Here is a 16555-nt window from a genome sequence, read left to right as displayed (position 1 = left end):
ATTTGATATCCTAACAATTTTCTATAGTGAATTATTATATTGAAATATGACCTATATGCCCCGCCCCTCAAGCTGCTTTTACTCACAATATTCCATCACAATAATAGAAACCCAGATTGTAGGGTGTTGCTGTGACAGATCTGACCATGATTTTGGGGGAGGATTGTGGAGGAGCTTTGGGATTTTGCAAGAGAAAAACCATTGAGTAGTCAAAGCTTGATGGGAGATATGCAAATGAGAGAAGCCTGACTTGCAAAATTCCAAAGAGAAATTTGAGAGTCACTTAAAGAGTCTATGAGGGCCATTGCATGTTTTAGATTAAAAATCTATGGGTAATCAAGTAGGGCTGAAGAATTCACTGTGGGATTAACAAGATATGGATACCACTACAGTAAAACTTCTGTCTTGCAGGGACAACTGTTCTGGTTAGTTCGAGCTGAGAAATTAGCAGTGATTAAGTAAAAACCAGTATTATTGATGTAAAGTCTTTTGGATAGTGTTTCCTCAGGATCAGTGCATAGAAGCCGTGTTCCAGTGGCAGTCAAATTTGTATCTAGGTAGCATAACTCTCTTTTAGATGGTACTGGTTTTGAAGGCATTAAGGTCATTTAATGCACTTGAGGCTTGGCATAAGAAGACAAGGGTAGCATTCATAAAGAGGACTCAGAAGAGGCTATTGGTTAAAGTGCAGCCCAGTTATAGCAGAAGACCTCAGTGTTTTTTTTGGTTATTTTTTTTTGGGGGGGGGGAGGGTTGTTGTATGTTTGGTTGGTTGATTGGTTTTTCGAGACAGGGTTTCTCTGTATTTCCCTGGCTGTCCTGGAACTCACTCTGTAGACCAGGCTGGCCTCGAACTCAGAAATCTGCCTGCCTCTGACTCCCAAGTGCTGGGATTAAAGGTGTGCGCCACCATACCCAGCAACCTCAGTGTTTTAACAATGCCTAAAATAAGAAATATTTTCTGTGACAGCAGCAGCCATGAAATGCAGTGCTCTTGAGCCTAGGAGACAAGTTATATAAATTGGTGAGAGAGGAGTCAGGTCCTTTGGAGGAGATCAGAAGATCATAAGTGGATCCCAGACCTTGGACACTCAGTCATTTAGTGTTGGGTTTGTTTGTAGATTGAGCCAATTTTGATCATGCCCTAGATATTTCCACTTGGAATAAGAAAGTATTTAACTTATTTTTGATTTTACAGGAGCCCACAGTTAAGAGACTGAAATATAAAGACACTTCGGACTTATAGAGAGGTTATGATTATTTCAAAGAGACATTGAACTTTTAAGTGTTTAAATTTATAACACTTCAGATATTTTAAGAATATTGTGGTGTTGATATTAATGTGTGATCTTAGAATTAAACAAAAATGGATAGGTTATAATTTAGCAATGCTGTATTTATATGAAGTTTATATGGAATCAGTTGTGGTAGCTAGTATTTATTTCTAATTGACATAAGCTAGAGTCATCTGCTAAGAGGAAAACTCATTTGAGAAAATGTCTCCATAATGTTGTAGACATGCCTGTAGGGCATTTTCTTACCTACTGATTGTTATGGGAGGACCCAGCCAATTATTGGTAGTGCCAATCCTGGGATGGTGGTTTTAAGTTCTATAGAAAAGCAGGCTGAGCAAGCCATGAGGCACAAGGCAGTAAACAGCACTCTTCCATGGCCTCTGCTCCAGCTCCAAGTTCCAGTGCTGTTTGAGCTCCTGCTTTGGCTTCTCTGGTAGACAATTGTTCCTTCTCTTCCCTGCTCATGTTGCCTTTGATCATGGTGTCTTTTCAGAGCAATAGAAAAGTAACTAGTACACTTGGGAAGCTACATACTTGCTCTAAAATAAAAGCACACCTCTATCTAAAAAAAAAAAAAAAAAAAAAAAGAAAAGAAAACAAGGCCCACTGTGGCTGGCATAGTGCCTCAGGTTTAACAGCTCTTGCTATGCAAGTGTAAGAATAGGACTTAAGCATCTCCAGAACCCACATAAAGGCTGGGTAAATGTTGCAATAAATCTCCAACCCAAATATGCCTCAGCAATGAAAACACAGCTCAATTAATATGAATATATGGTATGCCTCTAGATTCGGCAGATCTACCACTACACTACCATCTTCCCCATATAAGAGACCCCTTAGAACTTGCAGTTTCTCCAGGCCAGCTGTTTCTGCTCCACTTTCCTTATTCTCCTCCTCTTCCATTGTCCTCCCTCTCTCTTTCTCTCCCAAAACCTTCAGCTCCACCTTCCCCTCTTTCTCTGCTCAATCACAGGCTCTAGCCTTTATTTATAAATTAAGGTGGGAAGAAGGTTTATAGGAAATTTCTTCAGTGCTGACTCATTCCTTGTTCCCAACCCTTCACAAGAGAATGGAATTAATATCTAATACAATTATCCCCAGGGCTATCTGAAACAGGTAAACATGTAGCGACCTCCCCTTTATTTCCAGATTCAGAAGATGGAGACAAGATTCCTAGAGCAGGCGGGCTAGCTAGCCTAGCAATGATATAGGTGAGCTTATATTTACAGAGAAGCTTTACCTTCATGAATAAGATGGAGAGTAATCAAGAAAGACTTCAGTTGTCAACTTCCAACCTTTACAAATATTCCTACACACACACACACACACACACACACACACACACACACTATGAAAAAAAAGAAAACTTTAGGTAAAAGTCTTTCAAAAATCATTTTCCCAGTTGGACTATTGACAAAGATAAGCACATCCCTGGCTGGTTACCCACAATTCATTGTTCTTTTTGCAGCTGAAATCTATTTCTCCTGTCTTGTTTTTTAATCGAGGTTAATTATTCCTTCAAACAGTTCATAGATGCCCGGAAAGAGCAGTTTAATTTCCTTTTCAGTCATAGCCTTTCCTGTTTTAAATATATGGAGTTGAGGGAATTCCTTTTGTATTCCTGTGAAGAGACACCATGGCCAAACCAACCTATTTGCTTGCAGCTTCAGAGAATGAATCCATGACAATTGTAGTGAAATAATTACTATGGCAGGCAGGTAGCCATGGTGTTGGACCAGTAGCTAAAAGCTGTAATGTTGAGAAAACAACTACCAGTCAGAGAGAGAGGGGTGTGGGGAATGAGAACTTGGAATAGTGTGGACCTTTGAAATTTCAAAGATTGACAAAACTGGCACATCTCCTCCAATAAAAAGTCCACTAATTGTTAATCAAGAAATTTCAAATATATGAGCCTATACTCATTCAGTCCACTACAATAATTAGCAACAAAACTAGCCTTTCTCCTCCATATGCATAGCTTGTAGATGATCAGACTGTTGTGTTCACTGGCTGCCCACTACCTATGCACTGTTATGAGTGGTGTCAGCTGAAAAATTGATGTTGGAATACTCATGCCATAACTTTTCCAGGAGGATTTTTGTTTGTTAGTTTTTGTTTTTCTTAAAAAAAGAGATTTTCCATTGATAGAACACGATGAACTGGTGTTTAAAAGTGTTATGCTTCTGGTTTCATTGTTGTTGTTATTACCATTCTAACTAAGACTAAATGAACACAAAAAGGTGAGTGGAGTAATGTGGAGACAGAAACAATCAGACTAGTCCAGAAAGTTAAATGATGATTGCACTTGTGTTTCTAAATTCAGTAGAATTCAGAAAGATGGCTTCACACTCAGATTTTCTCTTATCATTGTGTTGACCTGGATGTGACATATCCTTCAGATACTGACAGATAGGGACTTGCACCCTCATGGCAATGTACCAGAGAGACACACATTTATGAAGAAGATAATCATGCTTCTTTGGAAGTTCTATTTACTGTGACCTTGCTAGATATATTTCAAAGTTAGTTCTCTTTAATATTTATATAATTTGTAACTCTCAAAAACTCAGCTCAATAGGAGGCTGAATAGATAAAACAGTCAAAGTGCAAGCATAATCCTTAGAACACACAAAAAGCTAGATGTGGGTGGTAGCTTGAGTCTGGAATCCCAGTGTTCTTCCTTTGAGACAGGAAAGAGAAAGAGGAAGATCTTTCCAGACAGCTAGCCTGAAGTAATGAGTGCTGAACAAGAGACTCTTCCTCTAAGGATGTAGAAGCCCAGGATCAACATCCATGATTGTCCTCTGACCTCCACACAGATCTCTGACAAGGCATGTGTGCAGTAGTACTCACATAAATAAGAGATATATGCATGCACATAGATAAGCATAGCACCATTCACTTTGCAATTTTGTTTTTCAGTTTTATATTGAATATACCAGATCTGAATCATCTGAAATACCCAAATGAGCATACAGGGAAGATGAAACTACAGTCTTTCAAAATGAGTACTTCAAGGAATATACCTTTCATTAACAGTGTAAGCCTACTCTGTCATCCTCTATAAGATGCATTAACAATCAGGATTCTCACTCGGGTTTACAGTGCAGCTGAGAAGTATGCCACAGACTTAAAATACAGGAAGAACTGTAATTGAACAAGCCTGTTCTTTAATAGACACCCTGAGAATGCGTGTCAGCTTACTAGATCAAAAGTATTTGAAGGTTTTCACCCATTGCTCTGTGATTTCCAGGTTTCCTACAGGGTGAAATGGAGTTTAGCTCATTTCTATGTACATTTTTTAGGGTCAAGTAGATGTGGGAAAATACCTAAGAAAATGCTTAGCCCATTTTGTCTTTAGAAATAATCTCTGATATGCTTGAGCTTTGAGCTACAAAATCACCAAATAGAAGAAATACTAGCTGTACAAACAAGTAACCATCAGTATGCTATGAACGCCATCTAAGTGTCAATTTAGAATTATATTGTTAATGGTTTTTCTATCTGATATTAACATGTTTCCATATTTTAAAGAGTGTTTTCCCCGAAATCTGTACATCATGCAGAAATTACCTATTAGTATTGGAAAACAATAATAATAACCCTTTAATTCTGATTTCCAGGGAGAATAGATTAGGACAGCCTTGGTCCTAGCAGTAGGCTAAGAAATAAGGGTACTACTGGCGTATCAAATGGAGGACCTAGGTTCAGTCTTCATCCAGGAAAGTCTCCTGTTGCAGTTGTTATGACTTTTTGTTTTCTTTGTCTTTGGAAACTTCAAGCCACAGGAATTATAGGATTCTATCTATCTATCTATCTATCTATCTATCTATCTATCTATCTATCTATCTATTTTTGTAGCTTATAAGAGCACCAAGTAAAACAAAGGCTTTGAAACACCTTAGGTGATGAATATCTAATTGTACTTCCTGAGGAATCTCCAGGAAGAGATGGCTTTGTTGAAATGATTGACTTGCCTGAATATGTTTTTCTCTTGTCCTTTGTGAAATGTTACTCCCCCCCCACCCTGTGTGTGTGTGTGTGTGTGTGTGTGTGTGTGTTTGTCTCTCTGTACTTCTCTCTATCACACAACCACACACACAAACACACACACATACACACACACACACACACACACACACAAGTAGAAAAATATAAAAGTGTTGTATATACCTCAAATTTTTACTGTTTTGACATCAAAGTCTTTAAGGGTAGAAATATGTGAGAGTGAAATTTTACAGTCTAAAATTGATCAGACTCAGATCTCAGAGTTGAGTACATAGAATGTGAAAGAATCAATATTTGGTATGTTGAAAATCTGAGAATTAATGGATAAAGATGAATACTGAATGTGACTACATAGAAAGAAGTTATGAAGTAGTGAATAGACTCTGAAAGTATAAAAATATCAAGCAGCAAACTTTAAAAAGAAATCTATAACCAGAAACATAAAATTGTGCATCAACATATACCCTCCCACCAATTTTCTTATGCATAAGAACATATAATCAAAGCAACTGTGTGTTCTGGGTGTTTGGTATGTTATAATTTTCAACGATAGAACCAGCTGAGGATATCTCAAGTACAAGGAGACAAGAGAGAAGGAATGTGCTCATGGGCACATCTGCATTTGAAAGAATGGCAGTGACTGGCTTGCACATCAGTGATTTTCTCAGTGTGATCCCTCTTCATATAATTTCTAGCTCCATGGATGCAAAGCTGTGAGAAGTATGCATTGGAAGCAGTCATAAACCAGTGCTCCTGTCAGTATAGCCACTCAGAATTTTTCAGTGATTTTTCTCCCTCTCCCCTTTCCCTTTACCTCTTCCTCTTACCTTTTCCATTCCCAGTCTCTATTCCCTTTCCTCTCTCCCTTCTGTCTCTCTCCATCTGACATATAATATGGCTATTTTCTGAAGACAAAATGATCTTCTTAGAGTCAAGATGAGATAAATGCATTCCTTCAGATAAAATTTGATAATTAAGAGACTTTAAGAAAGAAAAGTAATATATCAAATCGGGTTGTCTCAGAAAGGAGAAAATGATGATGATGATGATGACGATGATGATGATGATGATAATGATGATAGGGTGAGCAATAAGCCCATCATGAAGTCTTTTTTGTTTGCTTGTTTATTTGTTTGTTTGTTTGTTTGTTTTTTGAGACAGGGTTTCTCTGTATTGCCCTGGCTGTCCTGGAACTCACTTTGTAAACCAGGCTGGCCTGGAACTCAGAATTGATTGATTCATCTGACTGTTACTTGGAAAACTTAAATTTACATTTTCTCAACTTATTTTATACACACATGATGTTTTAGAAATGCCATATTCTTTATAAATCTAGAAGACTAGAGAAGCACTTGGTCATTTCTTGTCCTACCAAAGCTGTTACACTGTTAGCACAACTCATTCTCTACAGCAATTTTTCAGAGACTATTTCCTCTGTCTTGCAAGTCTACATTTGGTAAATGAGTCAGAGCAGCTTCTACACTTTTGTCAATGATTAGTATGTGACCAAAGCACCCCAAGTAACATACAAATACCCTCAGATTTTCTGAGAACTTATTCCGGAAGCTGATATTAAGACTCAGAATTAACTGCATTCCTGCTTAAGGTATCTAAAATTGTCAATGTGTTCTAAATTGTACTGTAACCAGCAGAACCAAAGAATATGAGTTTTTTTTAAAGTAGGAAATAACAGGGAAGTCAGAAGTCCAAATATACAAATAGTTTCAAAATCTACAAAAATACCTATAGTTTGCTAATTTCTAAAACATAGTTACCCAGATATTACAGATAATAAAAAAAATGGAGCGAGGGAGTTGCCTGCTGGAAGATTTGACTTTGCATACTCATATAAACCAGAGGTATTTTTACAGCTATTTTTACAGGTATTTTTATATCATGTTGTACAAAGTAGAGAACAACAGATCCTATCTCAAACCAGGTAGAACAATGAATACCCAAATTTGCTGATCTCCAAAAGCATACAATGCCATCTACTTCCTCAAGGTCATACATGTGAATGTATACACACACAAAACATTATACTCATGTACACATGAGCAGTAAGTAAAATCAAACTCAACTATGTTCTACACAAGATCATAAGGAGGCTTTAAAAATAAAAAACTATATATTAAAAGAAAAGGATACAAAAAGTAGTATAAATTGTAACCAGTGCAAAGGACTAATATCTACCTTAGTTGTAGCCAAAATATATTTAGGAGCTAGGAGGCATTGTTAAAGATCAGATGACATTAAAAATATCTAATTCTCCAGGAAAATATCAAAAGTTCATTGTTGTACAGGCAATACATATTATCAAATATAAAGTGAAAATTCAAAAGCCTACAGAATAAACAAGAAGATTCACACTTCTAATGGAGCATTCAATTCTGCAGCTCATCTTACTTCATTTCCTTAGTTTAAAACTAAGAAGATGTAAGTAAAAAGGTGACTATGTAAAAAATAATAATAATTATAAAACTTAAATTAAAATGTTAATTTGCTTTATTACTTGATTACTTTTCTTCCTGGATTACTAACAATTTACCAACAAATCACTTACTGCAAATAACTAACCATTAATCGTGAGCTAACCAATTACTAAAGCAGATGTGAATGGCACTTTGCCTCACTGCCATGTGTATGTCTTAATATATCCTGTTTCACAGCCTATATCAGGACTACAGATGGGAGTGAAGTCTTCATATATGAATCAATGAACGCAGAAACAGAGATGAAAAGTTCATTAAGTTTAACAACATTCGGTGAAAAGTATAAAATAGAAAAACAGACCTGTGACTTTGCCTAGGACAAGTGACCTCAGTGTCCGGAACTCAACTTCTGGGGAGAAGCTATAGCTGAAGAGTTGTTGGTCCATCTGTAGGAATACAAAAGAAATCCATAGCCCAGGATTTGAGAAGACATAAAGAAATTCCATTTATAAACCACTTCCAGTCTCACACAGGGCAGGTTGCTCTCTGGAATTCTCTCTCAAGAGAGATGCAAAATGCCCTAGCAGTTCTGCAAAGATGCTCATAAAGTCCCTTTTCTTTCCTCCTTGTAAAAAATGGATCTTTCAAGGACTTCCATTTCCTTAGAAACCCTACAGGGCTATTGTCTTGTTTTTATTTCCCCACTCGGAATTTTTCACAGGAGTCTTCCCTGAAAATAAGTAAGCAGAGATGTCCTTGGGTACCTGCTCTGGGACAATTAAATGGGACCAAGCTACACGGCCCATTCACATTGCTTTCTCCCCACTTGCTCTTACAGCCACTGTCATTTCTTTTCCTCCCTATCCCTGACCACCTCTCAGGTGTGGGCTGTAGGATTTCCTAATCATGAAACATAATTTAAAAGATATTGGAGGAGAGACTGCACACATTACTGCCGTTGACAGTGATGGCTGGTCACCTCACACTGGAAGGCTGAACAGAAGTCACTGCTGGGTTTTCCAGGCCTTGTTTTCTAGGATGCTCCTTGGGTAGTCTCCTCTGGCTTCATATACTGCTGATTCTGATTTGCTACCCTCCTCTTTCTCCTTCCTGGGGCTGCTTCTCCAATCTATCTCCATTTTACTCAGTCTAGTCAGATCCAGTAGATCCTTTCCATCTCTATCATTGTATATTATTTAAATGTCAGAAGATAAACCCAGGTGCTATTCCTGAGGTGCCTTCCACTTTTTGTCTGAGGCAGGATCTTCCTTTGTCCTAGAACTTGACCAAGTAGGCTAGGCTACCTGGCCAACAGGGTCCCAGGAAACAGTATGCCTCTACCTCTCTCATACCATTACAGGTACTACAAGTGTGTGGTTGTCATCACTCCTAGATTGTTATAAGGATTCCGAGATCTGACCTCAGATTCATATCCTCATGCTGGCAAGGCAAATGCTTCATTAAGTGAGCCCTACCCCTGCTTTCCAATCTTCACTCTGAACTTCCAAATGATGCTATTCTCATCATTTTATAGTGCAAAGGCAAAGAAAGGTGTAAAGAAAGGATTGAGTGAGTGTGCTCTGTCTGGGAAAAGTCAAAGGGATCAGGACTAACACCTAATTTTTCCATATAGTTCCTCCAACCACAACTTTCGATCTACACACATCCACTGAGTGTCTCTCTTTAGGACTCTCCTGACCTTGTAGTTTATCCTATAATTTATTCCAAACTATTAGCCATAATGTGTAATAGTTTAGAATAAATTATAGGATAAATGATATCTCATTGTTTTTTAAATAGACTACAATATTTCCTATCTGATAAACACTGTATAAAACAGGACATAAGTGCATACTTCTGAATGTCATCTTCCTTACAATGTTAGTGACATAGAAAGAGAAGTCACAATGGTGAACAACTCAACCAAGGCACACATGAGTACATATAAATTTTTGCATGGCCATGTTGTTTCTGGACTCAAGATTCTTGTCTGTGTCCCCAAGTACCAAGATTTGTCTAACTGTCCTGAAAAGGGCAATTTTAAAAGCAAAATTATATAGAGAGGGACATTCAGGAGTGCTGGGGATCTTTCTTGGTGTAGTTATAAATCACCTGGTCTTTCTAACAGGTGTATAGCATTCCTGAAATGCTCCATATGGGCTGACCCAGGGCTAAGGATACATGAAGACCTGCTTTTTGCTGTTGTTATGTTTGTCTGTTCGCTTATATCAAACAACTTTTTCTAGATGAGCAAGAAAGAATTTATGTATGTATGTATGTATGTATGTATGTATGTATGTATGTATGTATAAATGTAGTGTGTGTGTGTGTGTGTGTGTGTGTGTGTGTGTGTGTGTGCACGCGCGCGTGCTTGGAATGGTGCTAGAATGGTCACAAAGACAAACATGCTATCTTCCTGGTTGGCAAACTGACTTGATAAAAATATAAGGTCATTACTTTAGTCGTTTCTGCTTTCTTCAGCATTTTGCAAATAACAAGTGGCTGTTTATTATCGACTATGAATTGACTGGTGAAAGTTACATAGAGAAATGAAACACATGCATTTTACTGCTTTCTCTGTGTTCTACTTGTCTTTGTAAAGAGGACAGAAAATGTAAAGTTATTCAGAATATTATTTGTGAAATGTTCAACAGAACATGCCCTGTTTTCCCATCAGAACTTCACTAAAATTAAAAACAAACAAGGGACAGGGGATAGATCAACGGATGAAATGGTTGCTACAGAAGGACAATGACATCAGTTTGGTGCTAGAACCCATGTAAAATGTCAAGTGTGATAGCATGTGTTTGTAATCCCAGCACTTGAGAGGAAGAGGCAAGTTTTCTTGAGCTCACTAGAGAGCCAACCTAGGCTCCTCTTTGTGATTTATAGTCCTCATGTCAAAAAACTAAACAACAATACCAGCAAAACAAAACATAACAAAAATAAAACAAACAAAAAGGAGGACAGCATCTCCTCAGCACTAAGACCTGAGGTTGTCCTATGGCCTCCACATGGTAAAGACACACATTACACAAACAGGAAGTTATAATTATGATTCCTATCATTCACCAATTAAGCATCTGCACTAACCTACATCCTAACCCACACATGTTCAAATGTGTTTCTCCTACTCATTTCAGGAATGATGTAATAGGTAAGAGGTAAAATGTTGATGTCATGGGAATTGTTTGTGTTATATGTCTAATGATTATTTATGAATGTCCATCTAACTGGAACAACTAATAGTCATACTTATGTATGACTGGGACAAGGGACTAAGGTACATATTTTACATGTCAAAGCAGATCTGGCCTCCTGGTTCTTCCAGCATCCCTTAGTCCCCACCTGGAATACCCTGCCCCCAACCTTGAGCTTTCCAGCCCAGAGGCTATGCTGTCTGCCTTCCTCCCAGAGGCTCTTCCCTATATAATCTAAACACTTTGCTCACCCCACCTCTCTCTTCTCCTCCTTCTCTTCCCCACTGTGAGAGAGCACACCCTTGCCCTCTCTGTCTTTCTCTCCACCACCCATGGTGACTACCCTGACTACAATCCCTGGGACCAGTGAACTTACCCAAATCAGGTTCCCAGTAAGCCTTCCTTTAATATAATCTAATCTGACTTGAATTGGCTCATTTCACTGTTGTCTAAGAAATAACTTATCACTTATGTTCTCCCACAGGTCACATCAAAATGAGCCTCCCTGAAGCTCCCCTGAAATTCTATCCATTGCTCTCTCTGTGACACGTTTAAAGGGAAAGAGAACCTTTCTGGGTAATTTTTGCCTTATACCACTCACTTTGAAATATATCTGTCTACACAGTGATTACAGGGGTTTCAAAAAGTGAGGCTCCAGCCAGGATACTCCCAACCTTAAACAATGAAGTCATACCACTTGTCTTAGTTTGAGAATGAACTTGACACAACCTAAAGTCAACTGGAAAAGAGTCAATGAGAGTTTCCTTGCCTACATTGCATCCACCATTGGACATGACTGTAAGGAATTATCTTAAATTAATTACTGTGTGAAGTGCCAGGCCATTGTGAATGGAGTGAGTAAACATTTGCTCATACCTCCCCAGAAATATATACAACTCTCCAACATTGGGTTCTATAAAAGTAACATCATTCATGCCCGGAGAAGTACATTTTTGTGTACCATGCTGAGACTAAGGGGAATAAAAGTGTAATAATTAATCTTTATTGTCAATTACAAGAAACTCAGAATCACCTTAGAAATAAACTTTTAATCATGTCTGTGAGGGTGAGTTTCTAGATTGGATTAATTTTGGTGGAGAGACATACCCCAAATATTTACAGCGATATCCCAAAAGCTGGGGTTCTGGGATAAATAAAGAGTAGAAAATGAGCTGAGCCCCAGCATTCATCTCTCTCTGCTTCCTAACTGGGAAAGGAATGTGACCAGCTGTATTATGCTTCTGTGGCAATGATGGACTGTACTCTAAAACTGCAAGCCAGAGTTCATTTAAGCTCTTTCTTAAGGCATTTTCACAGCAATTAATAAGGTAATTCACATGGAATATTCACTTTGGAAATTGGTATATATTGACTTTTCTAAGAAACTTGACAATATTACATCTAGTAATCTGAATAACTGATGAGAGATGTATTTCTTCTTTTGAGCCAGAAAGACTTTTGTAGGATTGTTTGCTTGCTTGCTTTTGATGCATTCAATAATTACTTAGTTTGTACTTCAGACAAGTATTTGGTGGATCTGGAAAGGTGTTTAAAAGGCTAGAAGACAGATGGACTTTTGAGCTATGCTTGTGAGAAGGCCATGAGATCTGACTCATTAATAGTAGGGTGGGCCTTAGAAGGCTGGACTACTGAATTTAACCATGGGGGAGACAAAGAGAGCACACACAAGTTCTCAGGTGAAGATAGGAAGAAACAGGCTAGTGAGAATGTGTGTTTCCTTTTTAAAAGGACTCAGAGGTCACAGATAAAGAAAGAAAATAAAGTCATACCCAAGATATAAGTTACAATTTGCAAAACACATGAAACTCAAGAAGAATGAAGACCAAAGTGTGGACACTTTGCCCCTTCTTAGAATTGGTAACAAAACACCCATGGAAGGAGTTACAGAGACAAAGTTTGGAGCTGTGACGAAAGGATGGACCATCTAGAGACTGCCATATCCGGGGATCCATCCCATAATCAGCTTCCAAACACTGACACCATTGCATACACTAGCAAGATTTTGCTGAAAGGACCCAGATATAGCTGTCTCTTGTGAGACTATGCCGGGGCCTTGCAAATACAGAAGTGGATGCTCACAGTCGGCTATTGGATAGATCACAGGGCCCCCAATGGAGGAGCTAGAGAAAATACCCAAGGAGGAAAGGGATCTGCAACCCTATAGGTGGAACAACATTATGAACTAACCAGTACCCCGGAGCCCTTGACTCTAGCTGCATATGTATCAAAAGATGGCCTAGTCGGCCATCACTGGAAAGAGAGGCCCATTGGACACACAAACTTTATATGCCCCAGTACAGGGGAACGCCAGGGCCAAAAAGTGGGAGTGGGTGGGTAGGGGAGTGGGGTTGAGGGTATGGGGGACTTTTGGGATAGCACTGGAAATGTAAATGAGGAAAATACCTAATTAAAAAAAAAAGAAAAAGAAAAAGATGTCATTGCATTTGTTGGTAGCAAGGAAGAGGATAGGATTTTATGTGACAAATTTAGAGGATACAAGTGGAATGTATTAAACTTATCTAAGCAAAATGGTGATTGTTAAGCTGATTAACATTCTCACTGATTATCAAAGAGAGGTAGTCTAAACTTTGGCTAGACTTTATTAGGATCTGCCCTATTCTTCTGCTGGATCTTTATACAGAGTCAATAATAGTTTACATAAGCCTATCACACTGTTTTCTCAGGCACTTCTCCCTGTGCACACATAAATCCATCAGAAACCTGTCTTTTCTACCCAGGCAGTTCTTCTCTGTCTATAAAATCCAGTTTGCACTAGGAAGAAAGTAGTAATGTATAGAGGAGACCTGTGTTTTCCCAAGGACTTCTGTATCACTTGTGCCCCCTTCTGTTCCTAGACCCTATTCCCACTTCCCATAAGGCCCTTCTACAGTCTCTTTTCTTTCCTCTTTGCATGCATTATTCTTGTTACTCATTCTGGTTAAGAGCTGATTAAACTTGAGCACAGCTACACTTTCCAGTACTTCTTCCTATCCAGTGGTTTCTGATAGAATAGCTCTGGTTGGGAATTCAAGAATTTGCACGTCTAGCACTTTTCTAGGTAATGAGAATGTCAATAGGAAAGGAGGAACATGCAAAGGGCTGGGCTAGACTCTGGGTCTTCTCTGTACTCTGGTATGTGGCCTCCTGGAGCTCGATTATGTTTGATAGAGAAGCCTTGGCATGTAGGCTGTGTGGAAAGGTGAGAAGTGAAATACCTGAATGGAAAGTTCTGGACCATCTCGGCTAATCTTCACCTGATGCACTCTTCTGTTGGCCAGATTCTCTGTGTCCATGTTGAATACATGACTTTCATCCTTGCTTAGTCGATATCGAACCTGTAAACTTCCTTGAAAGAAAAAAGAAGGGATTAGAATTAAGAATATCAAGAACACAGAAAGATGTGATGTGATCAAATTGTTCATTCGGGGGTTAGTTCTGTTTTCTGGACCTCTCTTACTTGGCATCAAGTTTTTCTTAATCTATATATTCATCAGAGTTCAAATACAAACTTCTGAATATTAATAATGATTAATGTGAGTTTATTTCTCTGTTGTTGTTTTGTGAATGTTTTCATGCCGTTTTAAATTAAAATTCTAGTTTGATATCAGAGCAATGGTGTAGAATTATAATCTCAGCACTCCACAGTCTGAGACAGGAAGGTTAGGGTTGGACTCAAGAGTGAGACCCTGCCTCAAAAAAGCAACTAAAAAGAAAGAGAAAGGGGAGAGAGAAGGAAGAAAGAAAGCAAGAGAGAGAAGACAGGGAGGGAAGAGGAGGAGATTGAAAATAAGAGATTCATATTGACAAGCACACCAACTGACCAGTTTTGTAACTGGAATACAAATCATGAAGATGACATATACTCTCCTGACATGGTTTCTCTTACAATACCATTATTCCTTCTGAGCTCTGAGAGAGAGGAGACCTTCCTGTTTTTAATCCTCAGGGATGCCATATAATGTTTCCAGTTTAAGTTCGGTCTATCAAGGTCACCAATCTAAATCCTCATGTCTCCTTAGGAAATTCAAATTTTACTGGGAGAGTATTTTTTTTAAGTAACTGTTCATTATCCACAAGATCAGCAAACCAGTCCACTGAATTTTAACATAATCTCTAAACTGGCATAATGGAAGGAAACTAAAGGAGATTTAGGACAGTTCTGAAAGGCATATGAAGTACTTTCATCTCTTGCCTTGTTTTGTGTGAGGAGGGGAAAGAAGACTGAGGGGTATAGGAAGACAAAACATTACAGCATAAAGAAAGTAGCTCCTATAGTATGAATATTCTTTTATTTTATTTTTTTATTTATTTATTTTTCTTGAGACAGGGTTTCTCTGTGTATCCCTGGCTGTGCTGGAACTCACTTTGTAGACCAGGCTGGCCTCAAACTCAGAAATCTGCCTGCCTCTGCCTCCCAAGTGCTGGGATTAAAGGTGCGTGCCACCACCACCGGGCTTAGTATGAATTCTTCATTTTTAATTTAAAAGTTCCTTTATATGAAAACATGGCATGGAAGACAGATATCCTTTGGTGTCCTTATCTTAGGCATATGTTCATTTCAGCTTTCCAACATAGCTAACCGAGATAGTTGAGCAGAGTGTCCCAAGTGCATAATACATGATTCTACTACTGTGCAGTCAGCTGCATTGTACAGTGGGAGTCTTCCTCAGACATCAGAAACTCTCCTTGAGTACAAAAAAAAAAACAGCAAATGTTGTGAACAGAGTACAGTGTCATACTATGAGGGACATTAAGGAGAAAAGTACATTTACTCAAATTGGGCCAAGAAGATGGATTGTAATCATTCCTTTACATATTCATGTTTATTTGACCTTCCTCAACTCACTCATTTTTCTCTTTGTTGGCAATCATATGAAAACAACACATATGTATTAAAGACTGATACCCTTAGTCATTGTCCCAGTACTTGAATCCCCTTTTTCGTTCACTGAATACTTCTGTGAAAGTCAATATTCACTGGCTTCCTGTTGCCTAGGGTTCTCTAACTCCACACCCCTCTGTCAAACCTACTCAATGATAAACACTTTAGGTTTATAGTCCCATAGGTAGCAGCACTGTCACAGGGAATGTACTATAAATACAATAAACTAAAGAATAGGCTAAGTGCCAGGTCAGAATTGCATTGAGAGCAATGCATCATTCTGCATTTAACTCCCTTGTGGTCTCACTATTCTCTCTATTGCACATTAGCAGTATTGTTCATTCAAATATGTGCAAAGATTTGTTGCTTTACAATATAAAAATTTAAAATAAAATGAGTTTTTTGAGATGCAGTTATCTCTTCTTTTGCAAATACGTTCCTGAATAAACATTTGTAATAGAATGCACTCCAGTCTCCAAAAGCATCCCATAAAATTTTAGTGTTAGCCCATTTAATGTTAAAACATTCAAAGTCTATCTTCTTTTTATTCCACTTTTTAAATAACTTTGGGACAATTCTAGGTTTTTATTCCCACCACCTCTCTCCCTCTCCCCCTCCCTCTCCTCCTCTCCCCCTCCCCCTCCCTTCCCCCCTCTCTCTCTGTGTAAATTACTACTTAAAAATAATAGTCATATCTGGTGAGATGGTAAGGGTTTT

The 16555-nt window shown here is 38.3% G+C and overlaps 1 protein-coding gene across 3 annotated transcripts in view; it reads right to left on the bottom strand.

The window, feature by feature from the left end:
- Positions 1-16555, bottom strand: part of Cntnap5a (contactin associated protein-like 5A) — a 902587-nt gene that overhangs the window by 54909 nt on the left and 831123 nt on the right. For all 3 annotated transcript variants that reach the window (NM_001371013.1, NM_001077425.2, XM_006529774.3), the window contains 2 exons: positions 14172-14302; positions 8097-8181 (listed from right to left, as the gene is read on the bottom strand). In NM_001371013.1, coding sequence (NP_001357942.1) covers positions 8097-8181; positions 14172-14302 — 216 coding nt within the window. The remainder of the gene's footprint in view (positions 1-8096; positions 8182-14171; positions 14303-16555) is intronic.

Source organism: Mus musculus, chromosome 1 (assembly GCF_000001635.26).
Source record: "Mus musculus strain C57BL/6J chromosome 1, GRCm38.p6 C57BL/6J".
Classification (NCBI taxonomy): domain Eukaryota; kingdom Metazoa; phylum Chordata; class Mammalia; order Rodentia; family Muridae; genus Mus; species Mus musculus.
This window is presented reverse-complemented; position numbering and strand designations above follow the sequence as displayed.